This window comes from Rhinolophus hipposideros (genome assembly GCF_964194185.1).
Source record: "Rhinolophus hipposideros genome assembly, chromosome: 17".
NCBI lineage: Eukaryota > Metazoa > Chordata > Mammalia > Chiroptera > Rhinolophidae > Rhinolophus > Rhinolophus hipposideros.
The window spans coordinates 29,688,023-29,711,958 of record NC_138063.1 but is presented as its reverse complement, the minus strand read 5'-3'; the positions used below and the strand labels follow the sequence as shown (position 1 = coordinate 29,711,958).

The 23,936-nt window shown below is 55.1% G+C and overlaps 1 protein-coding gene across 50 annotated transcripts in view; it reads right to left on the bottom strand.

Moving 5' to 3' along the window:
* The window catches only part of CELF4 (CUGBP Elav-like family member 4), a 295,620-nt gene that overhangs the window by 49,685 nt on the left and 221,999 nt on the right, over positions 1-23,936 (bottom strand). For 25 of the 50 annotated variants that reach the window (XM_081078116.1, XM_081078145.1, XM_081078144.1 and 22 more), the window contains exon 3: positions 18,311-18,389. In XM_081078116.1, coding sequence (XP_080934242.1) covers positions 18,311-18,389 — 79 coding nt within the window. The remainder of the gene's footprint in view (positions 1-18,310; positions 18,390-23,936) is intronic. The other 25 variants (XM_081078133.1, XM_081078159.1, XM_081078131.1 and 22 more) reach the window with 1 other exon arrangement.

The following is a 23,936-nucleotide window of genomic DNA, read 5'->3' as shown; positions in this document are numbered from 1 at the left end:
AGAGAGGAACAAATACAGAGTCCATCCCTGCATGGAGCTTCCCTTTAACAGTGGATAAGAAAAGATCAGGTAGCCGTCTGTGCCATGAACCAAATTAAAAAGGTGGCTGATGGTAGAGCTGGGGCTACATTAGTTGGCAAGTCAAGACAAGCCGGGGTGAGAGGGATGTATGAGCTGAGACGTGAGGAGCAGTGGCATATGGGGGAGAGGGGCTGGCAGAGGGAACAGCTGCTGCAAAGGCTGGAGCAGGGAGGTTTCAGCGACAGCCATGAGGCAACAGGGCTGCAGCAAGAGATGGAGGGAGGTGGTGGCTGGAGGGAGAGTCAAGGAGGCAGAAGGACCAAAAGGAGATAAGAACCTTAGACTCCCACCTGAATGAGAAGGCTGCTTGGCTGAAGCCTTTAGAGAGTCACGTGGTAGAGAAACAAGCTCTGATGGAGCCAGCGTGTAGCGAAGAGACACAGGTGATGCATAGACATGGCAAGGAAGGGACATGGAGAGAGAGGAGGTTCAGAGTGGGTGGCGATGGAGGAAAATAGCTTCCGCTAAAGTGAGGGACCACTGCAGGAGTTCCTGCAGTCCCTGTGTCTCACACTCTTACCTCTGTCCTCCACCAGACCTGAGGCAGAGACAAGAAGGCAGAGGTGGGCACTGTTGCCCTGCCAGTGTAGATGTTCGCTGATTGCCTGCTGCATTGTATCCTGTCCCCGAGCACAGCATTCCCAGAGGGCCAGGATGCTGCCTCCCCCAGCTTTGCCTGAGCTGCCCCTTCCTGGGGAGGAGACAAGGTCCTGCTCTGTGCCACCCCTGCTCCTATTCCAGGAGCCCCAGGAGCCTGGGCCCAGCCATTGCTCTCTGTCGGACCCTGCGAGGAGTGAGAAGTGGCTGACGCTGCTAATGGTTCATTGAGCGGCTGTATCTCTATTATAAATGATTTAAGTCACCGGCATTTAATTGATGGTATAAATGTGATATTTATGACACAGTATGGAAGACGACACATTCTTTCGTTACTATACGCCGTGGAGCCTGGCGTGACATCTGGAGCATCATGCCTTCCACTTCCGCCTTCTCCCTGCTCTGCTGGCCTTGCCACCACTTCCCAGACCTCCTGCCTGCTCTGGGCCTGGGCAGTGAGGAGAGGAGGAGGGCTGCTGGTGTGGGAAGGTGGGCCTGCCCTGGCTCCACCCCCGGGGCTTGGCTCTGGGGAGGGCCTGCAGGAAGGTGTGTAGGCTGGGGCTGTGCTCTGACTTCATGGAGAAGCAACCACACACGCACACGCACACACACACACACACACACGATTGTGCAGAGGCTAGGTGAGCACAGGGAAGGCTGATGCAGGCAGGCAAGGCTTTGTGGAAGAGGGCAGCTTTGAGCTGGGCATTATGGCTATGCAGGATTTACAGAACGAATGAAGAAAGAAGGGGCTGAGAGCCAGGACATCAAAGTCACCCATATCTGGGTTCCTATTCAGTTGTCACCATTTAATTTTCTTGTGACGGTGGGCAAGTAATTTAGTCCTTTTGAACCTCAAATCCCTCATTTGTAAAACGGGCATGTGATCTTATCGGTAGAAGTAGAACCATCACCTCCTCTATTCTGGATCCCATACTTCTCACAAAAGGGCCATATCACAAGGTGAACCACGTTAGAACTATTCCTAAGTAACCCCATGCCCACCTTGTACTCACAAAGGAGGGGATGGACAGCTGGAGACAGACTGAGGGGCTCTTGAAAGGGAGTCAAAGGGGATGGGAAATAGGGAAACGTTTTAGATTGCTGAGCTTGGGAATAGTTTAAGGAATGCCAATCTGGTAGCGTGGGTAGGGTGTCGTTGTGGGAGGAGCTGGAGGCAGAGAGGCCTGGCTGAGACAGTAGCTGCTTCCTGTCCCATCCATGCTGCTCTTAGCTCTCTCCCTCTGATACCTTGCTCTCTGCAGGAGACTCATCACTTCCGACTGGTCTCATGCCCGCCTGACCTCTACCCATCCACCTTTCTCAGGATCTTCTCAGGCAGCAGCAAGTGCTCCAACACCGAACCTGGGCTCACAGCCAGCTCATGGATGCCATCCCGTTGTGCCATCCCATTGTACCGTCCCCACAAGCCCCCTCTTCTGAGCTCTGGGATCCCTGATCACCTCTTCCCCCTCCCTCACATTCTGAGCTCCTTCGTGGGAGACCAAGGAGGCGCAACAGCCCGAATGACTTCTCTACATCCAGGTGTCCATGTCTGAGGGCAGAGGACATTTAAAACTACGGGCCATCTAAAAACTCAAGTGATCCAAAGAGTTGGACAGTACCCACCATTTTGGCTTGGGCATATATGTAGACTTTCATAGTGAACAAGTTGGATGCTGTGGGAATGTGGCCATTTTAGGAAAAGTCCCAAGCACACGCAGTGGTACGTCTGATGCCCACTGCCCACTGCTTCCTGGATGGAACTACCCCCCTAACCCCCCTACCACATCAGTCCCGCCCCCCCCCCATCCTTGCTTCTGCCCTCTCCTGCTGCTGGAAGTGGCTAAATCCCCAGTGCACGGGAAGAGTGCAGTTTCTGTCAGCATCCACAGGCCTGGAGCCCCCAAAAGTGCTCCATCCAGGTAAGGGGCCAGAAGGCCTCACACTGCCTCTATCCGCTGGTCACTGTGGCAAGCAGCCTTCTCATGATCGCTTACATCAGCAGCCAGGGACAAGCAAGCTCAAACCTCTGATGGGGAGACAAGCTGAACAAAGGGCAGACTGCCATGAAGTCACCTAGGAGGGAGGACAGTCAATGACCACACTGAGGTGACATTAGGTAGCCCAGGACTCCCAGACCGGGTCTCCTGGAGGTGGTGAGGGGGAGGGAGGTACATGACAGTGAGGACAGAAGCATGGGACCATTCCAGATGGGAGGCACGGCAGAGTTCCCCAGAGGCTGCCAGGTGGGGTCTGAGGCAGTGGCAGGGGAGTGTGGTGTGGCAGCAGGTTAGACCCTTTGTGAGAGCAGGGGCTGGGGCAGCTGTGGCTGGGTGCAAACTGCCCTCCTCTACCAGCTTTGTTTCCTTGTCCATTCTCCATCCAGATGACCACTGTCACAGAGTGGTTAGAAGCGGCAAGGGGCACAGGCCGTCTGAGGCACAGGGTGCACCAGACAAGTCAGGGCAAAGGGGCCTTGAAATGGAGGTGTGGGAGAGTATAGTGGGGAGGGGCACCATCCTGCAGGAATTGGGGCCCCCCGGAGGGTGCTGAGCAGACAGAATTGGACACTGTATGACAATGGTGGTCTGGAAGGAGATTAGACTGGTGGAGGAGGGCTGGGAAGAACCGTCTCAGTGTCCTCAGCCTTCCTCTGGCTCTTACTTGACACCCTGGGGTGAGAGCCAGCCCAGGCTGGAGGCTGGGGGCAGAGGTGGGGAAGGGTGTCAGCAGAGCTGAAGACCCCCAGATAAGGGGGCTTTGAGGAGGGCGTCCTCTGCCCCTACCCTCCCTGGGCCCCCTGCAAGGTACTACCTGAGCAGGCTCAGCTTTCTGTGTCACAGGGAAAGATTTAACACTAGAAATCCATTCGCAAGTCCCTTCCTCCCTCCCCACACCTGTCTCCCCCCAAAAAAGGAAAACAGTCGTTGAAATTGAAAAATGGTGCTCAGTGAAGGTTTTAAAGACATTTTGAATTTAAAATATATTTTAAAGGTCATTTTCAGCAGTAATTACGTTCTAATGGTGGGGCTGTTAGCAAAGGCAGTATCCCACAGTAATATTAGACCAAATAGAAGCAGTGAGAGCCTTGGTCTCCTGGAGCCCTCAGAACCCAGTGGGGCAAGATAGGAGTGGGGTGGGGGTGAGGAGGGGTATAGCACATTCTTCCTGTAGAGCCACTGTCAGGGTCCCCACTGGGTTCCCAGGAACAGGGAACTGTACACTAAACTGCCCTAGCACAGAGGGTCCTCTAAGAGTTCTCCCAGAGCACTGCATCTGGGCTTTGGGGTTCACAGGAACCCTCCTGTGTGGCAGAGACAGGCATGTCTGGCCTCCTGGCTGTGGGACAACCTACCTTCCTACCTCCAACTCCCACCCCTGATACATGCACACCCTTTCCTTCTGCTTCCAGACACTCACTCTGGGGCCCTCCTGATGGCAGGCTCCCTAACCCATCCCAAGCCAGCTCCTTGGGGCAGGCATCGAGGGCCCACAGCTCCACCTGAGGTGAGCTGGGGGCTGAGCTTGCAAGGAGACTGCCTCTCTCCACTTGACCTTGACTGTGGGCAACATTTTGGGGAACAGATCGAGGACATGAATGCACTGCTACTTATTTACACCTCAACATTTCCGATCCTTTATCTCCAACAAACAAACTCACCTACCCCTAGACCCACTTTTCTCTCTCTCAGCAGTGCACCCATTCTTTGTAGGAAGCCTCACCCTAACAGAAGCACAAGCTTCTTGAAGCAAAGCAAGGTATGAGCACCTACTGTTACTCAAACTCAGGATATTCTAGAAGGGCTGCGAACGCCCCAGGGGGTTCCATGAGAAGGCTGGCTAGCAGACTGTGGGGAGAAAAGACAGACTGTGGAGAAGCGGCGTGTCTGGGCCTGTAGAAAAGGCCCGATCAGAACCAGGACGCTAAAGGTAACCTGGGAGGGCTTCACGCAGGAGGTGTGTGAGGCATGAGCACACACCAGAAAAAGAATGAGGAACCAGGAGCAGCGAATAAAGAAATAAGCTGAAAGCTTCAGTCTTTCCCAAGAGGGCGAGGACTGCCCGCCCAACTGGGGAGAGGTGGGTTCTTCTCTCCAGGTGTCTGTCAGGTCCCCCAAGGCAGCGGAGACCCTGCGATGGGGTGAGGGGTTCAGAACCAGGGCAGGGAACAGTGTTCTCTGAGCATGGCCCGCTTTCAGCCTCCCTGTCCCTGTGGATTTACTCTGAGGGAGGCTGTGGGGAGGAGTAATCAACTTGGCTGTGGTCTCCTCTTCCCAGACGCGGCCCACTAGCGGACGGCGCGGCGGAGTGAGCGCGTGGATCGCCCAGAGCGGGGGGCGCTGTCGGCCAGCGCGGCTCGGGGCGGGGCCGGAGGGCGGGGGGGGCGGGGGGGCGGGAGGGGGGGGGCGGGGGGGCGGGGGGGGGCGGGGCCCGGCCGGGGCCGCAGGACGGAGGGAGGAGGTCGGCCGAGGGCAAGAGCGAAACGAAGAACTATGTGGGAGAAGCGCAGTGCCAGGCTGCAGTGTTATTAACTAAAGCGTGGTACAAAACTCCAGCCATTAATAACAGGCTGCCGCCACATCGGGGTAATTTATTCAAATTGCGGGTCCAGGACGGAGGAACAGATGTTTCAGAGCTGCTGGTGTCACCGAACGCAGTCCCAGGGACGAGGGGCGGGGCGGGGCGGGCCCTCGCGGGCTTGGCGAGGCTCGCGTTTCCCCGGAGCTGGGGGCCTCGCCTCCGGCTGCGGGAGGAAGAGGGGAGGGTCGGCGAAGGATTGCCGGTTTAGTTCAACAAGTGCCGGGATAGAAAGCCAGAGCCTGACAACGGGCAGGAAGGTCCCGCGGCCTAGAATGTCGCCGCTCCCATCCAACTGAAATGCCATTTCTTACTTAAAGTCTTCCGTGGTTTTTCCAGACTCATAGCCTGGTGCTGGCAATCAGAGTGGGGGGGTCTGGGTTCCTTCCCAGGTGCACCCACCATCCATCAGCTGGTGACTCCAAGCAAGTTAACCTCTGGGCCTCAGTTGCCTCATCAATACAATGGAACAATGATGCCTAAGTCATGGAGGGGGGAGAAGAAGAAACACAAGGACCCAGGGAGGACCTGGCCCGTGCAGGGGCTGCTTACCGTCAGGTGGTTTTCTGTACTACACCTTCTGGCCCTCACTTGCCGTTAACTTAGTGCCTCGATTCAAGGTCTTTTCCTGTCGCTCAGTGGCTTCATTGCTTTTACCCCAGTTCCAGCCAGACTGTAAATCCCCTGTGGCCAAGTAGCCTGTTGGTGTGCCCATGTGTCCCAGGTGTGGAGTGTTCACAGTGGACGATGTCAATGCTTAGGATGCTTTTCTTCTCTCCTGGGGAAGGGGCCACACAAGCCTCCCCGTGGACTCCATTACCTCAGCACAGTCCCCTGGATCTTGGCCTAAGCTGGGTTGGGTCCTAGTGGGGGGCTAGAGCTTCGGAGTCTGGCCACAGTTTCCAGGACAGACCAGAAAAGTCAGTTATCCCCCAGGCTCCTGCCAAGCAAGACCTGGGGAAGTGGAACTGTAGATGAAAACCCTCCTGACCGATTTTGCCCTTTTTGGCAAAGCAAACATCTCTGCTAAGCTGTTTTTTGGGCTCTAATTTACTCCTCTCCGAGGATGTCTAATGCCGAAGGCGGGGCGGAGGGGGGGGGTTAGGAGGAGGGAGACACAGCTCAGCTGATATGTACATGCTCTGAATCTGAATGGGAGGGAGACACAGAAGAGCCCAACAAATTCTGGGTGCCCTAACTCACTATTTAAAATAGGGGAAAAGAGATTTGCTCCTCTTTTCTCTGTTTTGCAGATGTGCTTATTAAGTGGGCTTAAAGCGGGGTTCAGCCCAATCAAGGGGTGTTCTGTAATGCCATATGCATGGTTCCTTGCCCAATGCTAACAAAAGGCTTTCAGCGGCCTCTGATGGCTTGTTGCAGTGAGCAGCGGGTGGCTACAAGGGTGACACTCTGGAAATGTCCCAATTGGAGGCAGACACGTCTCTTTCCACAGGCCCAGCCCTGATGGTGCCACTATAACGTGATGAAAGGAGAATGAGGAGGCTCTTCTGTCCCCCACACAGCCCTGACCTGAAATGACACCACTAGAGGGATATTCTGTAGGGAAAGATTGCTTAGGCAGATTCTGCCCTTGGTAGGACAGCATCTATGCATTTATTAGGTGCTGAGGGCTCAGGACTGGGCAGAGGGGCCACCTTTGCCATCTCTGTGGTTTGGCCTGGGGACCGCTCTGGACAAGAGGTTAAGTGGGGGAATTGGCTATCAGAAGCCTGGGGGGAGACATAGGGGCCACCTATATCTCCCACCCAGGAGAGGTGAGGGGAGGTGGAAGGGCTGTGATGGCAGGAGAGGGCTCCCTCCCCCCAACTCTCACCCTGGCCCTCCCCCAAAGTGCTCCCTGCTGACCTGGCTGGGAGGTCAGTGGCAGCCACCTGCCCCGTGCTTCTGCTCCTGGCAAATCGGACCTGCTTATAGCTCAAGGTTCATTTCAAATGAAGGAGAAAGCGAAGCCCCACACTCACAGGGCAATCAGCGCACTCCATGATGAATGGAGCCTGTGTCACTCGGTGAAAATGAATATTTCTTTGCGATAATGGCCAGATGGTAGCAACTCTCCGATCCAAATTAAAACATGCATGATAAATGCCAGGAAAACAGAGGAAGACAAAACCCCAACCTGGAGTGAATTCTCTCTATAAATCTTCCCCCTGCGCCCCCTCCCCCACCACCACTGCGGCCCTGCTAATAGCCATTAAATTATTAAGATGCGCTGCAAGGAGAATGCCAATGTCAGTGGTACCCTCCCTGCTGCCCCCCTCCACCCCCTGCCTGTGGGCCTGACTTTGGAGGGGCTTGGGGGGAGTGGGGACATGAAATAGAGGGCTCCTTTTAGGCTGGCAGAGAGCGGGGATGTTGGGGAAGGTTCCTGCTTAGAGACACAAGTGAGAGACTGGTCTCGGTGCCAGCACTGAGGGAGGGCCTGGTGCCCAGCTAGGCTCTGTGGTGGCTGCACATGCCTGCCCCCACGAAGGGCACAGCCTCTACTGAAAGATGAGAAACGGACACCCACTGCTGACTTTTGGGCTCAGACAGAGGGCAGCAACGGGGTCTTGAGCCTGGAAGTCCAGTGAGGAACAGCTGGAGAAAGCATTCCAGCTGGTGGGCTGACCTCCAGCCTCCATAAAGCGTTTCTCCTCCCCAGGCCCAGACAGACAAGGTGCTGCCTGAGCACCCAGATTGGCTCTTCCCTGCTGGGTGGACATGGAGTTGCTGACCCTCCACACTCAGGCGGACCACAGACAGGCTCATCCTGCCGCTGACTGGGCTTGTTCCCCGGGCACATCTGGCCTCAGACCCTCCTTGAGTCCCTTTATACACGCCCCCATCCATTTCCAAAAGCATGGGGAGGAGAATGAGGAGCTGGAGAGCCCATCCTGAAGGCTGCGACCCAGCCTCATCCTTTGTGCACCTGATGGGTGGCGTTGATACTGGGAGGACTCCGTCTGGGTGTCAGTAGCCCAGCACACCCGTGAGAAGGCAGCAAGACAAGGAGGCCCGCCCAAGGGCTGAGACTTGAAGGCTCAGTACTGGGTGTGTGGTCTTGGGCAAGTCTTCTCCCTTCTCCGAGCCCTTGTTTCCCCCTCCATCACATGGGGGTGTGCTCAGTCAGCCTTACAGGCTGTTGCAGGATTTGTGCACTCTTACTGGGGTCTGGACGACTTTGTTGGGGGGATCGAGGCCCAACGGGCTCTCTCCATTTTCCTTCAGAGCCCTAGCTTGGCTTTAGCAGCAGCTGCTGCAGCACTGCCTGAGTCCCCTGTGCGTTACGTGGGCTGGCTGGGGAAGGAGCAGGCCTCTCTAACAGCAGGCAGGGCATGTCTGAGCAGGAAGACTGGGCAGCAGCAGAGAAACGAGACTCTGGGGTGGGCCTGGGGAACTTGGACTGAAGGGTGAGAAGAGACAGAATCTTCCCTCACCCCCAACCCAGACCCAGACACTGTGTACCTCTACGAGCCCTGGAATTTGAGGAGCAATGGGACCCACAATGCACTTCATTTGAGTCTTCCAGAAAGTGAACCCTCCTCTCCATCCAAACCAATTCTTCTACGTTATTTTTAAAAATATCTAAGAGGCCACATATTTGCTTGGCTTATCTCTGTTTTCATGTCTTTGTCTGTGATGCTGAGCCCAGATGCTACCACCTCTTGGTAAACCTATCATCCCAATAATCACCTCCTCCAGGAAGCCTTCCATGTCTTGCCCCTTTCTGGTAATTCACATGCTCAATATAGCTCTGGCCCTAGGCAGTACAATTTTCATTTGCACTTTGTTGATCCCGTTTTGTCAGAAGACCTGACCCTGTCATCTCCTCTCTTTTTCCATAGACTGGACTCTAAGAATAAAATAACGGTAGCAGCTGTCATCAGGGAGGAGTCCACAGTTCACCAACTGCATTCCACCTACCACAGCTCCAAGGTGGTGTCATTATGCCCTTTGTAAGAGGAGGTGGAAAGGCATCATTGTGGGAAGGGCAGGAAGCTTGGAGTCAGAGCTGTTGGGGGTGACCCAGCGCCATCCCAGCTGGCCTCCTGCTCTGGCTGGCTCCCTCACCCATCTGGTTGAACGTCCCTAGACTACTGTTTCCACGGTGCCACTCTTATGTCACTCCCTGCCCCAAAGGCTTAGATGGCTTCCCTTTGCCTAAATGCATCAATTTAAAGCACCTTCTGGAAATCAGTGCTTTTCTATCTTGCCCTCCCCCCAAAGTAGGCCCTTTGTTCTGGCCTCTTGGGACCCTTTAAATTAGTCTTGGCTCAGGTTATTTTCCCATCTGCGAAGCTCTGCCCTTCCTGGCTCAAATCCTCTCCCCTCTAACGGCCAGGCAGGTGTTACCTGTTCTGGTCTCTCTGGTCTGCGCGGTCTCTCCCTGCCTCTCCCCGCCGTTCCTCCTCCCTCCTTCTGCCTGAACAACCTCACCACCCCTGTGTTGTTATTCGGCTGCTCCAAATGGGGTAAACCCAGGGCCAGCAGGGCACTGGACATGTCTTGCCCTCATCAGCTCTTATTCAATGCAGCGCCAAGGACCATCTAGCCCAGGAAGGACTGCCTGTGACATTCTCTGTCATGTGGCCCATTTCCTGAGGAAGTGGGCTCTTCCTCTTGCATACCCACACAGTGCTGGCACCAGGACACCATGGGAGTGGCGATGGGGTGGGAGCCAGAAGGCCATGGGCCCCTCTCTCTGTCATTCCTGTTTCTGTCATCAGCTCCTTCAGCCTGGGCACACAGGAGGCAGCTTTTAAATATCATCCAGGAGCCCATTTGCAATGATTAATATCCCATTTCCCCTGAAACAATCCTTTGCTAAATTAGCCAGGGCCAGAGGGAATTTGGCAAGGAGCTGCGAGTCTCAACTTAACTTGCCGAATGGATTAAAAAAAAAAAAACACCCTCAAAAACAAAATGCAGATCAATCAACACCCCTTCCCCCAGCTGAAAACGGCAAGTCCATTTAAACTCAGCAGGTTTGCAGTTAATTATAATTTCGCACCTATGGCAGGAGTTACGAGGTATTTATAATGTGTCTGCCCCACTAGAGCGTCCACAGGGTCTCCCTAGGGACCCTTCCCACCGGCCACCTCCTTCCCCCACCACAAAGACCTGTCTTTACACAGCTGTTTGAGTTCGGTTGTGTAAACTAGAGGAACTTCCTGATTTTTTAAAATTTCCTTTTAAAAGGGGCTTGGGAAAAAAAGGAGACAAAGATTCTTTTAAGTTTTAAGTCAGAAAGAACAGGGATTACGGAGACTAAAACCCCAGGGCTGGGGAATCTTACATCACGATCTGATCTAGGAAACCTAACAGATGGAAATGCCTAAACAAAAGTAGGAGGGATTGTGGTCAGATATGTGGTAGAACTTATTGCCTATCAAAGAAGTCAAGCATTAGGTGGGCCACATTGCCTGGTGAAGAGCTGGCTAATCCTTCAGCCCTTCTGGAAGGCAGGTCACCAGTATGGGCCTGGCAAGGGCCCCTGCCCCAGGCTACTCCCCAAACACCATGGCTGTCTGGGCTCTGCTGTCTTATGTTTGACGCCAACTTCCCGAGCTAAACACTGTAATGGCTTTTCTTAAACACTGGTCCAAAATAAATCAGGGATTCGAGTACATGAAAAATCTGCTGGGACATTGGCTTTAGGGCTGATGCTCATGGAAAACATTACAATCTACAGCTCAAGAAATTTTGGTGGGAATAGGACAGGACAGGCTGATAAAACGGGTTCCCCAGGTCTGGAGAAGGAAGCCAAGAGAGACTATGGAGTTGCTTTCCTTCTTGATTTAAAAATGGGAGGGGCTGGGTAAGAGCAGACTCATGGGGAAGGGTGGACGCTATGGCTCCTGGGGTCTCCACAGGTCTCGGGGGTGCCACGGCCTGGCTAGCGGGGCAGTTAGTGATCCCCCAGCCATGACCCCTCGCCCAAGGCCTCTGGGCCCAGACACAGCCGTGGGAAGTGGGCATGGGGATGTGACAGTCTCCACGAGCTGAAGACGCTGGGAGTGTACAGGGTCTGGTGGCGGGGATAAGGAAATGCACCCCTCTCCCTACACATCCACATGCACAGGCCCACGCTGGAATCACACACTGCCCAGCTTCCAGGAGCTTCTGTGGGGGGACACTGAAAGAGGACGGGGTGTCAATTGAGGGTGGGGTATTTTCTGCTTTGAGATGAAGACCCCTTCTGCTTTAGGCAGCTGCTTTGGGGCCTCAGTCACTGGACCCCTTCTCAGGCCAAGATCACACCCTCTGGGCTGAAGTGGGGTTAGCCCAGCATATTCTGGGCTTTCTCAGACAGGGTATAAACCAGGAGCCCCAAGGTACAGTGGGATGTGCTAGACCCAGGGGGTGGTTCCTGGGGCTGAGAGGGAGGGGCTCCTGCTGTGGGACTGGACTGGCTGCTGACAAATGAGTCTGTTCCTCAGGTCTGAGTCTCTGCCCACCCCTCCCCCCCTCGCCCAGGGGAACCTCACCCAGGAGGTCCCTCAGGGAGTTCACACCTGTCCCTCAAGCCTTTCCTTACACCTTCCCCACCCCTCCCCCTGTTAGGGGCTGTCTAGAGTAATGTGTTTTTTTAAAACCTTGTTTCCCACTGTCTCAGTATAATTTCAGATTAATCTTCAATGTGTGGTGGCCCTGGTCCTTTAGGCTTTATGTTTTGGTGTAACCCCTCCCGCCTGGACCAAGGAGCCGGCTCCCTAGTAGAACCCGGCTCCCTAGTAGAACCCTGAGGGCTTTCTATTCACCCAGAAGCTTTTGTCAAGTGTGTCATTTGTTGCCACCTCAGAGAGGAAAATTGAAACTTTGGTATATTGAATTTTCATAAAGCGGGATCAGCCTGCACATCCATTTTATCTCAACACGCACTAAACCGCCTACCTAGAATAGGGGACTAAAACACTAGAAAAGTCTGACAGTGAGAAACCCAGCATTTGGAGGTCAACAGTGTGGCCACAGGGCTTGTGGGGCCCCAGGACCTCGCAGCTGCAGAGAGCTGCCCCAGTCCCCCAGACCCACACCCCTCAGCTGGTCCCTAGCAGCCCCTCCAAAGCCTCCCTGACAGACATGGTCTGTCTATTTGGAAATAAAATCATGCTTGGAGGAGAAATGAGGAACTTAATAGGATTTAAAAAGCCGCAGGAACCAGTGGAGCTACAGATGGTGGCGGGGCCAGGAACATGGAATCAGCCACCATTTTGTGGTGGGGAACGTGGCCTCAGGACGGCCTTGGAGCCAAGTTCACATGCGTTGTGTCCAAGCTCATTAGCCAGCCCAGCGGGATTCTGCTGCCACACTAGTGCGGCCACGGTTGGGGGGGGGTGTCCTGAAGATGCTATGAAATGAATGGGGGAGCAGCGAAAGGCTGCAGGGACTCTGCTTGGCTAAATGACTGGGCCAGCACGTGCCTGGGGGACCCATGTAGGAAAGGAATGACCCACAGGCTGTCACACCTACCCCCAACCCTCCCATGCCTTCTTGGCCCTGCCCAGGTCCTGCCAGAGACATAGGAGAGAGAGAGGGAGTTGGTGGGGAGGAACAGACATGGGGTCCCAGGTCTGGAAATGGAGGAGAGGGGGGAAATGCAATGTGCTGTGAGGTCCTTTAGCCCCAGGCAATTCTGAAGGAATTGGAGGGGGGGCACATAAAAGAGTTCCTTCACCCTCTAGAAGCTTCCCCAGGAGTTCCCAGATAGTAGCTTACTGTAACTATCCCTCCAGGGCCCCCTTCATGACTGGAGCTCGGGGCTGCTCCCCTCGACCTCTCCTAGCCTCGGCCAGGCCCTGCAGCCAGTGGAGGAGCAATAGGAGCTCAGCCCTCCTGCCTGCAGCTCCCCACCGATGCCCTTCCGTGGTCACGGGCCTCCATCCATCCAGGTGTTCCTCTCAGGTGTAGTCTCAGCTGCCCCCTTTGTTTTCTTCCCAGGGCCTGAAAAAAGCCTCCCCAGTAAAATGAACGTGGATGGGTCAAGGAAGGAACTTTGGAGTCCCCAGGTGGTCCCCATTGCTGGGAGGCCTGACCTCTTCCCCAGCTCATGCCTCACACATCCCAGCCCAATGCCCGTGTCTGCTGGAGTGTGTCTGTGTGCCGGTGTGGTTTTCAGTTCTGGCTGAGGGCCATGGTGGCAGACCCTGGAAAACTGTTTCACCCGAGTGCCACACCTGCCTCCTTCTGAGAAGGGCGGCCTCTTGGCAATGCTGAATCCCCTCTTTCCCTGGACCCCTTCCTAAGCCATCTTGATTTCTAACTTCTCCAACTCATAGGCCAGCCATCTGGCTGCATTTTCTTTAGTTTGTGTTGAAGAGATAAATCCTGGTGGCCACAGTCTGTACCCCAACCCCAGCCACTGTCTCCTCAGTGGGGATATTTATTTTCCACCCTACTAAGAACGTTGTGTGAAATGGGGTGTGTCTGTGGGCACCTCTGACAGTGTGGGCATCGGCACATTGGTCAGGGTGAGGTGGTGTGAAAGGTGTGTGATTACAAACATAGCATGGATAAGGCCCACATGAGCTAAACCTTCCAACCTATAGATGGTTACTGGCAAGAGGAGGGGTGGTTTCTGGTGGTGGGGGCTTTCTGGGGGTCAGGGGAGACAGCACACGTCTGCACACGTGTGTCTGGGAGTGGTGGCGGTGGGGAGAAGTGGGGTGAGGCCAGTGTCTGCTGCACCTGGCCCAGGTCTCAGCTGCTCCTTCCCTCCTCAAGGGCCCCTACTTGGCTGCTGACTTTCTTGGGCCCTTCGAAGGGATGGGCACACTCACTCCTCCAGTTCAGCCCAGGGGGGACCCAAACACTCAGAGACTGACTCCCTGAAAGGAACCCCCAGAACCTGGCCTCAATAGGCTCATCCTGAGACCAAGGAGGCTGGGGAGGGGGTCAGGGCTGCCGGTGGCACCCTGTGGGGTATCATCCAGATGCTGAGAGTGAAATGAAGAGACTGAAGTGTCCCCGCTCCTGTGGAGACCTAATTCAGATGCTGACCGTGAACCAGCTCTTGGGGCAGGTACCTTTGCCTGCAGGAGGCAAAGGACAGCCCAGTGCCTGCCCTAGGAAATGTCCTTGCCTGTGAGATGGCCAGGGCACAGGGCGTGTACTCCATCCTCCACCTTCTACCCTTCCACCCTCTCTGTCCCCAGTCTGACTCACTCCCCTGGTTATTGAATTGGTTTGCTTATTTGGGGGTGAATCTGAGTTCAGATGCAACTCGATCCAGAAAACTCTGTGGGGTCTACTGGGTCCTCCTTGAGGAGGGGATGGCTCCTTGTGAGGCTCCTTCTTTTTTTGGTTTTCTTTCCCTGCCTCGCCCGAGCCCTGGCTCTTGGTGGTGGTAGCAGAGGCTGTGTCCTGTCTTCCTGCCCAGGGACATTACAGCTGGGACACCTCTGTCTGCCTTGTCCCCCGACCAGGATCAGTGGATCCTACTTCTGATGGAGACAAGCCCAATTCCTTGGCCTTGTATTCAGGGCCCCATTTTCATTTTGTGCCCTCACTATCTCTTGCCAAGTCTACACCTTTTGGTCTCACCTCCTCCAGGAAGCCCTCTCTGTTTGCTACAGGACACAATGAGCTCTCTCTTCTGATTCCCTCCAGCCCTGGTCTCTAGTGTCTCATGGGTAGGTCCAGGGACTCCCTGTCCAGACTGGCTTTGCTTCCCTCACCTGGGACCCTGCTCGTTTCCCCTTAGTTGCCTTGAGAATGGGTCTGGAGCCATGACCAATGCCGTCGTATCTTCCCACTGCCCCCGGAGTCTGACAGACTATCCTGAGAGTCAGAGGACTGCAGAACACCTGGATGCAGGTGTCCGACAGGCAGGGGTTTGAATTCTGGTTCTGCCACTTTCTGGAACAAGTTACATAGCTTCTTTGTGCCTTGGTTTGTACCTTTAAGTGGGGCCAATAACTTCCACTTCCCAAAATTGTTGTGTGGATGAAGAATATTTGTTTCAGACCCCAGCCACCAGTGGGTGCTCTTGAACAGCAGTTTACTGGAAAGTGAGCCTCCTATCACTGGGTGAGAGGGTAGACGCCCAGAGCAGGTGCCTAGGCAGGAGCTCATTCTGCCCAAAGACAGGACTAGGACCCTGGACCAGAACACGAACTGCTCTCCTGTACTCTTTCTTGGGAGCCCCAGCCGAGCACCTCTTGCTTATGTTCAACACATCTCTGATCCCTGTATCTCTATTTCAACCTCTTTGGAGGTAAAGTTGGAGCCAAGCCCACACAGGAGAAAAAGAAACGAGCCCCCTGACCATCGCTGAAAGGACAATGGCCTGTCAGCATCAGCCAGCCACTCGTGTCAGACACTGGAGCCCTGAAAGTTACAATGCCATCCTGGCACACTCAAACCTCCTGCCAACCCTCCTCCATTCACGTCTGTCCCTGGATGCTGCCTCCTCTGGGTGTGGGCGGACGTGACCACGGGAAGCTTCTTGAAGCACGAGATTTGGAACAAGAAGTTGGGATCGTGATGAGACTGAGGTGGGCGGGCCCTGGCTTCCCTCTGAGGTGGGGGAGGCCAGGAGATGCCTGCCTCCCGTCCAGGCCCAAGGCCCCTCCCTACATGTGCTCCAAATTCCAAGCAGAAAACACATCTCTTTGTGCTGCTCAGGAGCATTCAGGAGTATTTGGGGTCCTCAGGGCACATGTGTCCGCAGGGCCTTTGGGACACAGTGTGACATGGGAGCTGGGATGAGGGGAGCCTGGCTGGGGCAGACCCACCCTCTTCCTTTGGGGCCACTTCCTTTTCCTGGGTTCTCCTTTCTCCTTCTAGTTGTGACCCCGAGTCTTCCCAGCTCCCTTGCATCTTCCCCTCAACCCACTTTCTTCCAGGCTTCTCTCCTTCTCGCTCCTTCTGGCCCTTTTGTCTTCCCTTCCTATGCTCTTCTCCATGGAGTTCCTCCTCTTCCCGCTCCCACCCTTCCCTCCCATCTCCTTCTCCTGCTCCCCTTTCTTTCATCTTGTTTAATGTTCACGTCTCCCCCATCCCCTCGCCTCAGAAGAAGTATTTAATGGATATTAAATTATTGTAAACTGACTTTCTCTTTTTAAAAACTAGCTTGGTGATAGTGCTGACTCAGGATCGTCTCGCTGTTTAATATTGAATATGCAATTAATAGATAGATGTTTAGGTTTGGCTCTGCTTTCCCCCTTTCCACCGCAGGAAGAATAAAAGAGCTGATTAATCGGGTTTGGGGCAAGTGTCAGCGGCAGGAGATATATGGGAGAAAGGAGATGAGGTTAGCATCTTGGAGTCAGAGAGCTATTGCCTCTGAGGCAAGGGAAGGGAGAAAGGGTTTGAGTTAGAGCTCGGCATGGCCTCGCTGGGCAGAGGGGTTCCGCCACCCGGCTCTGGTTCTGGAGAAAACTGGTTGGAGTTATACCTGTCTGCTCTGCTCCAGAGGGCCTCCTGCTCCCTGTGAGGAACCTCCTTCTGCGGGGCCAGACTTACTCTCCAGGTGTGGAATCTCCCTTCCTCCAAGCCCTCTGGCTTCCCCGGCTTGGGGAGCCCCACTTTGGGACTGCAGGTGGCACTTACTCTCTGAGCTACCTGCCAGGAATGGGGGCTCTTGGCTGCATCCTGGTCCTATTTCACCAGCAGGGTGTTGCAGGTGAGTCATTGCATGATGGGGTGACCCAGGCCCTGCCTCCCAGAGACGGTCTCCAGGAGAAGTCCCTGGTTCTGCCACGTGCCACCGAGAAGTAGCCCTGCCTGAGGCCCTGGCAGGACAGCTCCTCGCACCTCCAGGGCAAAGGCACCTGGCTGGCACAGGGTATTTGAAGAGCTTCTGTGCACAGAGAAGACGGAAGTACGATGATTGCCAGGAAAGGGGCAGGAGCAGCAGCATGAACCAAGCGGGCTCTGCTTGCTCAGGCCCTTCCTGCCAGAACCATCTTTACCCCCAAACTGACCCACCTCCACTACTGGGATCCTCAGGATGGGAAGTTCTCGGTGGGCCATAGGGAGGTATGTGTGTGTCCTGGGACACGGGGCACCTTTGGGAGCCATGACAAGACACCAACTGGGCCTCGGTGGGGGGATGCAAGGCCCAGGTGAGGAGCGGGCCAGAGCCATGGAGGCCTTGTGCTCAGGTCAGGCCCTGCCGGGGCCCAGCGGGCAGCAAGCTGAGCTGGAGGGACCACAGGTCCCTCCGGGACCCTCTTCTTTCACGGCCACGCTACAAACCATGGATCTTGACTCTCTGAATTTGCAAGTAGCGTTTGCCTATTTTACCTTTTGCTCTTAATTTCCTGGAAGACGTTGGGAAGGGACGGGAAAGGAGAGAGCAACTCTTCAGTGCCTGCCTGAGCTATGAGGAGAATGACCTGTTCATACCCAGGTGGGGAGAGCCAAGGGGCAGAAATGTCTGGTCTGGGCATGAACACAGGGACAGAACTCAGGATGCTGGTTGCTTGGCAGAGGAAGCCAAGAGCCTCACCTGGCTGAGTCTCTGTGTGTACTGGGGTGGGGTCGAACCTCGCTGGTAGAAAGGACAGGGTCTCCTTTTGGAGAATGAAAGCCCCGTTTTGGGGGTGAGGCCTGCTCTGTCCTATTTCAGATATTTCTGTACCCGCTGCATCCATCTCCAGGATCTTGACATCAGCAGTCAAATGCTCCTACAGGTAGCCTTTCTCAGATTTGCTCACTCTGTCCTGAACCCTCCCATTTCCTACCTCCTGCGCTGGGCACCCTTTCAACTGGTCAAGTCCCATCTCAGTGGGGTTTTCCTTGGTGAAAGAGAGGTGGGCACACCTTTTAGGTATGCCTACAGGACGTTCTAGAAGAGCGCTCCAGGACGTGCTAGTTATTTACTCACTCACAGAAAGGACTGAACCTCACCATTCAGCAGACCGCCCCTTGGCTTCACTGTCTCCCCCCACCTGTCACCCAGAACGCCAAACCCCTGTCCCAACCCCAGCCCCCCAAGGTCCACAGTGGGTGGGGAGCAGGAGGAGGCCGCAGGGAGTCGCTGCATGGCTGCATTGGAGAGAGGGAGGGAGGGAAGAGGAGGAGGGGGCAGAGACAAGTGGGCCCTCACGTGAAGGGGGCTGGCGCAGGCAGCTACTACCTCCTCGGCTCTCGCTGTCCGCAGGCTTCACCTGGATCGGCCGGTTCATCTGCAACAGAGCACAGGGGGACAGTGTTAGAGCAGGCTTAGGGATGGGGGACAGATACACCTACCCCCAAAGGTGCACAGGTGTTCACAGGTACATGGGCACAAGATCATACCCACTGACACATATATCCAAGCACCCACGCAGCTGCAAACCTGCATGTCTTCTCTAAAGCCCGACCCATCTCCCATCACCTATGCAGTCCCCAGGGCCCCATTTTTGCAGGAGGGTTCCTCTGGATTGGAGTTGGTGTGGTGTCCCCATTCTTGCTAGCCTGTGATATCTGAGGTGTCCCCACAGCGCACCTCTGGCTGTCCCTGGTTCACAGCTGGCTTTGCCAAAATGAGTTGGTCAATGGCCCCAAACTGCCTCCTGTCCCGGGCAGGCATGACAGTAAGCTTCACCCCGACCACATGTCATCTTGCAGATGTGGGCTGCGGGTCCTGGGATGCCTGAGCTTCTGGGTCACCCAGTTCCTGGTTAGAACAGAGCTCAGGGCTGGGGCACCCGACTGCAGCAAGGGCTGTCACCTTGGGCGTGTGTGTGTGTGGAGTGGGGACAGGTACTCTTCCTTCGTGGTGTCCGGCTGCCAGGGGGACTCCAAGGCATTACCTGATTCCCCGAGCCTCCCAGCTGCTAGCTTCTCTTGGGGATCCGTCTCAATGCCCCGTTCAGGCCACTAGGGGTCTCTGAACTCCGAGGATCCCAGCTCTACACTGTCTGAAATCCTCCCTGAAGCTGAGGCACCAGGGTGGGCTCACCAGCCCGGAGAGGTCCCAACATATGTCAAGTGATAAACATGATAGGAATCACACAACTGGAATTGTACTCTACGTCTTTGCCAGTGTTATTGCCTGCCTTGCACCCCCGTTAGCCCTTATTGCATTTGCATATCTCTCTCAAACAAACCCTGAGAGGCAGGCAGGAGAGGTCCTAACACCCCCATTTCCTAGGTGGAGAAGCTGAGGCAGGGCCACCCAATAGCAGGAGGAGCCTGGGAAGCTGGGTCAGCCAGGGCTATTTCGGGGCTTCCGTCCTGCACCGGGTGACTTTTTATTGCCAATTCCCCTTGTGTCTGGAGGCTGGATTAGCCAGTCACAAGCTTCCTCAGACCTTCTGGTCTCTGATTCGAAGTGAGTTTTGGCTGCGTCAAGACAACTGGGTGGGGGAGTACGGGTGCCCATGAGTCAGCAAGGTGACAATGGGGAAGGGCAGATTCACCGCCAGGAAGGACAGAAGCAGGAGGCAGGGCACAGAACAGAGAAAAAGAGGCCAGGTGGCCACGGGGACAAGACAGGACACTGGGGGCCAGTCCACGGAGAAAGGGTCAGCGTGCCATTGTTTGACACAGGGTCCCCACTTGGCACGACTTATGGAGTTGCGGGGAAGCTCTGCCAGCATAGGAAACTGTCATGCCATGAGAGCTTCAATCACAGAGGGGAGGATAGATATAGTAAAGTTCCCGGCTTCATTTAGGGGGCCCTGGCTCCCCCATAAACCACCTCCATTCCAGTTTTTGAGCAAAGGGGTCCGGAAGGCTGAGCAGGCTTCTGGCTGTGGGAGAAATGCTCCAGGAGGGAGCCAGGGTACTCCTGGTTTCCTGTCCAGTTCTTTTTGGGAATCAGCACCCAACCCCTTCCTAGACTATCCCTCCCTCCTTCAATAACCCTTTATCCCAGTGTTCACCAAATCTGCAATATTCTCCTACAGAAAGTCGCCACAACTGAGCTGGACCCAGTTCTGCCCATTGTCTTCTCTTGGGCATATTTCTACAGCTCTCTTGCTTATGTAATTATTATTCTTCTCTGAGGTAGGGAGTGTTATCTCTCGCTTGCTAATGACAAGCCAGAGCTCTGAGGAGTGTCAGATCTAGGATTCAGCTGGGATGGGTAGGCAGAGTGCTAACACAACACCACAGTGGGTTGGCCTGCCTATATTTTATCTCCTTTGACCCCAACTGCTCTGGAAGGAGGGGGTTCAGGGAGGAAGCTAGTGGAGACAATTTCCACCTGGCAGAGGAGTTTGGGGCCAGGTTCCTCGGCCACCAAATCAAATACAACCTCTTCAGCCTGGCCCCTCACATCTGGCCCTCACCACTCGAATCGCTCTCTTCCCTCCATCCCAGCACTTCGCTCCCCAAGTCCATTCCCTTAAGTTGCAGCCTCCTCTCCCACACTCCTCCCAGCCTTCTCCTCTTGACTATGAAGTCTTTCTGGTACCCCAATGGGAAGAGTCCTGCAAAAATTCTCTTTTCCATATGGAAGGTACAGTCCAGGTTGGGAATTGAATCGCAAGGGGGTGCACTCAGGTCCCCCAAAGGGTACACAATAGCGCCACACCTATAGGAGCATGAACAGCTGCTACATAGATTATATTGTTGACGATCATATCTTCCCTTACGATGCATGTAACTAGATCGTCTTTAACTCTCACCAAGGAAATGGAGTTTCAGAGAGGTGACGAAACTAGCCTGAGGTCACACAAGTGGTGATATCCAGAGGAACCAGGACGCTTGGCACCTGACTGCATGTTCAGGAGGTGCTGGGAACCAGGCACGAAGGGCTTGGGGGCAGTCCAGGAAAGGTCAAAGCAGAAGAGGGGAGAGCAGGGGCTAGATAGGGGGTTCAGGCTTCCTTAGCAAGGAAGGGGAGGAAGGTATGGCTGACGAGGGGCAGGTAGAGGCGTGTGGCAGATCCAGCTGGGCTTTGCTGCCCTGGAGATGAGGGAGGGAGGGAGAGAGGGAGGCTGCAGAAGACCCTCCATCCCCGGGGCCAGAGCATGCCCAGGCCAACCCCCAGTGCTTAGGGGCGCTATCAGGAGGAAGAACAGGGACTGCCGAAAGAACTCCTCCCCGGCATCTTGCCCCTGTGGCCCGTCTTCTCTATGTGGGTCCCAGAGCAGTTGGGGTGAGTCCTGCGGATCGACAAGTTCTGGGGGAGAGCTGTGTGTGGTAGGATGGAGCCCATTTTCCATGGTAAATTAAACAAGGCAAATGGAATCTGCCTGGGCATGCAAACTTCCACCCTCGGGGACACCTCATCCTCAGATAGCCAGGCACGATCCCACTATCTTTGGCTCTTGGGTGCTTATGACAACTCTGCTCCGGGCTTCTCAACTTCAGTCTGATGTGCTCGCTGCTCCCCGTCCCCGGAAGCCCTCACTGACCAGGCCATCCCTGAACAGTGCTCCTAGACCCCCTCCACGACTTGGGGCTTGCACACAGGACTTGCTGCTTCTCTCCAATTTGACTGGGTCTCCTTCAGCCTCCTACCTGCTCTCAGCCATAGGCTGGGCACCCGTGGGGTGCTCCACACAGACCGGTGGAGTGGAATTGAATTGGTTCCCATGGGCCCGTGGCTCCTGGGTCATTTTTCACATCCCATTATGATCTAGGGATGGTCAGCATCCACGCAGCCTTTGAGAGGCTGTCAGAGAGATGCCAGGTAGATAGAGAGATAAAATATGGCCCTGTGCTTTCTTAATTCTCAGCAGAAATAAAGTGTCAGGCTCAGCTGGGAAGATTTCTCAGCCTGAGCAGGCTCTGTACAGATCACTTAGGCCTGAAGGGAGAGCTTCCTCCCTCAGTTAGTGGCTCCCTTCCCTGTTCCAGACTCTGGCCCCATCCAGCCTTGCCAAGGCCTGGTTTGCCTTAAGGAGGGGGCAGTGGACAGGATGAGCTGACCTGGGGAAAGGAGGCCAAGCCTGGCCACAGAGATGGCCAGAGAGTAAGGGGACATCAAAGGAGAGAGAGGGTAATGGGGACGAAGGCGGGGGCACCTGCCATCTTCTTGTCCTTCTTCTAACTTTGCACCCTAGGGCCTTGGCCATGGCCTCAGGACCTCTCAGCCACACAGGTCCCAGGGCGCCCCGTACAGGTGAACACTGTGCTTTGAGGATGCCAGAGCCCATTTTGGGGTGCCTTTCCCTTCCCCCATCTCTTGCTCCTCAGCCCAGTGGCCCCCTCAGCCACTGTATCATTCTTCCAGGAGGGCCTGGGGCTGGGGGCTCGTGGGGACCTGGGCTGGAATGCAGGTGCCTTCTCTCCTTTGCTGATTCTCTTTCTGAGGTGTCATCGGAGTCTCCATGTCCTCCAGTGGCCTGCAGCCCAGGCTGTGCCTTCAGATGCCTAAGCAGGGTTTGGTGACTCAGTGGGACCTTCCCTGGGTCAGGAACATCTCCCTGAAGCCGCCCTGTAGGCTTCTGGGGTCAGGCCTCTGGGGACACATCACTAACTTTTGTCCACTCTGTTTCTGCCTCTAGCCTGGGGCCCCCTCAAGGGGAGCGAGTGGTCTTAGCCCAGGATTTGGGGCCCTCCCTACTCCCAACCACCACAGAGGGCACGCTGGCGGCGGCTCCTTCCCTCCCAGGCCCCTTCTGCTCAGGCTCTGCCTCCCCTCCCCCTCCCCCTCTCTGCCATTTTTTGCATCAACACATATCCATGCATTAAACAAGACATTCCATTAATTTCTTCATCATCATAACTTAAGCTGGGACATACCCTTTAAATATTCATTCAGCTATGAAAACTGGGCATTAAAATTTTAATAATGTCAAGCTCATTTGAACCAGGCTCCTTGGGGACGATTACGATACAATTAGAATAAATACGATGATTGAGCTGGCCCAGTGGCTTCACCTGTCCATGCAGCGGGGCTCCCCTCTGAAGGAGGGGCCCGTGGCCTGTGGGCAGACAGACTGACAGACAGGCGCTCAGGCTGCTAGATTTGACTCCCTCACCCTGTCCCACAGCCCTCCCTCCCTTCTTGGTTCCAGCTGCATCTACCTCACACGGAGTCTGCAGGTCTCTGCTGCCACGCCCCCTGTGGGCCCAGGTGCTATGGCCTTCATTAACCTGGCAGCTCCAGTTACCTCTTTCCTTGTCTTCCTGGTACAACCTGGGCTGTGCTAATGGGCTTGCTTCTGTGTGAGAGTCGTTTCCCCATCTGTGCTCTTCTCTCCCTCATTCTGTCTGTGTGGCTCCCTGAGGCTGGAAGGGGCACCCCATCAGAGCAGGGCCAGCCTGCAGAAGGAGACCACGGGTCCCTGAGAGCCCAGATGTGTTCTGCCACCAGACCAGGAAGAGACTGTCTTCACGGGGCTTCCTTTCTACTGCCACCACCTTCGTGAGGGCTGGCGTGGAGTTTGGGGGTGGGGCTGAGCCCTGTTCTATTCGGCATTGCTGGACACCGGCCTAAGGCAGTGCTGGTGAGAGCCCTGGGGACGTCCACTCATAAACTTGGGGCAGCCCTCACTACCCGCAGGACCCCTTGGGGCCCTCTTCCACCTGTCTTCTCAGGCACTTGAGCCCTCTGCTTCACACCAGGCCCCAGAGGGGCCAGCCCAGAGCTGTCTTAGAAATAAGAGGACCTGGAAAGTTCCCTGTCACTCCTCACTGGCCATCCAAACTACACTCTTCCTCAATGAGACTTTCCTGGTTTCACTTAGCCCTGTACTGCTTTCTCTGTCTCTGTCTCTTTCTGTCGGTTTCTCTCTCATGTGTGCGTGCACACATGTGCATGCTTGAGTTTACTCTTAAAAGCCCACTGCATA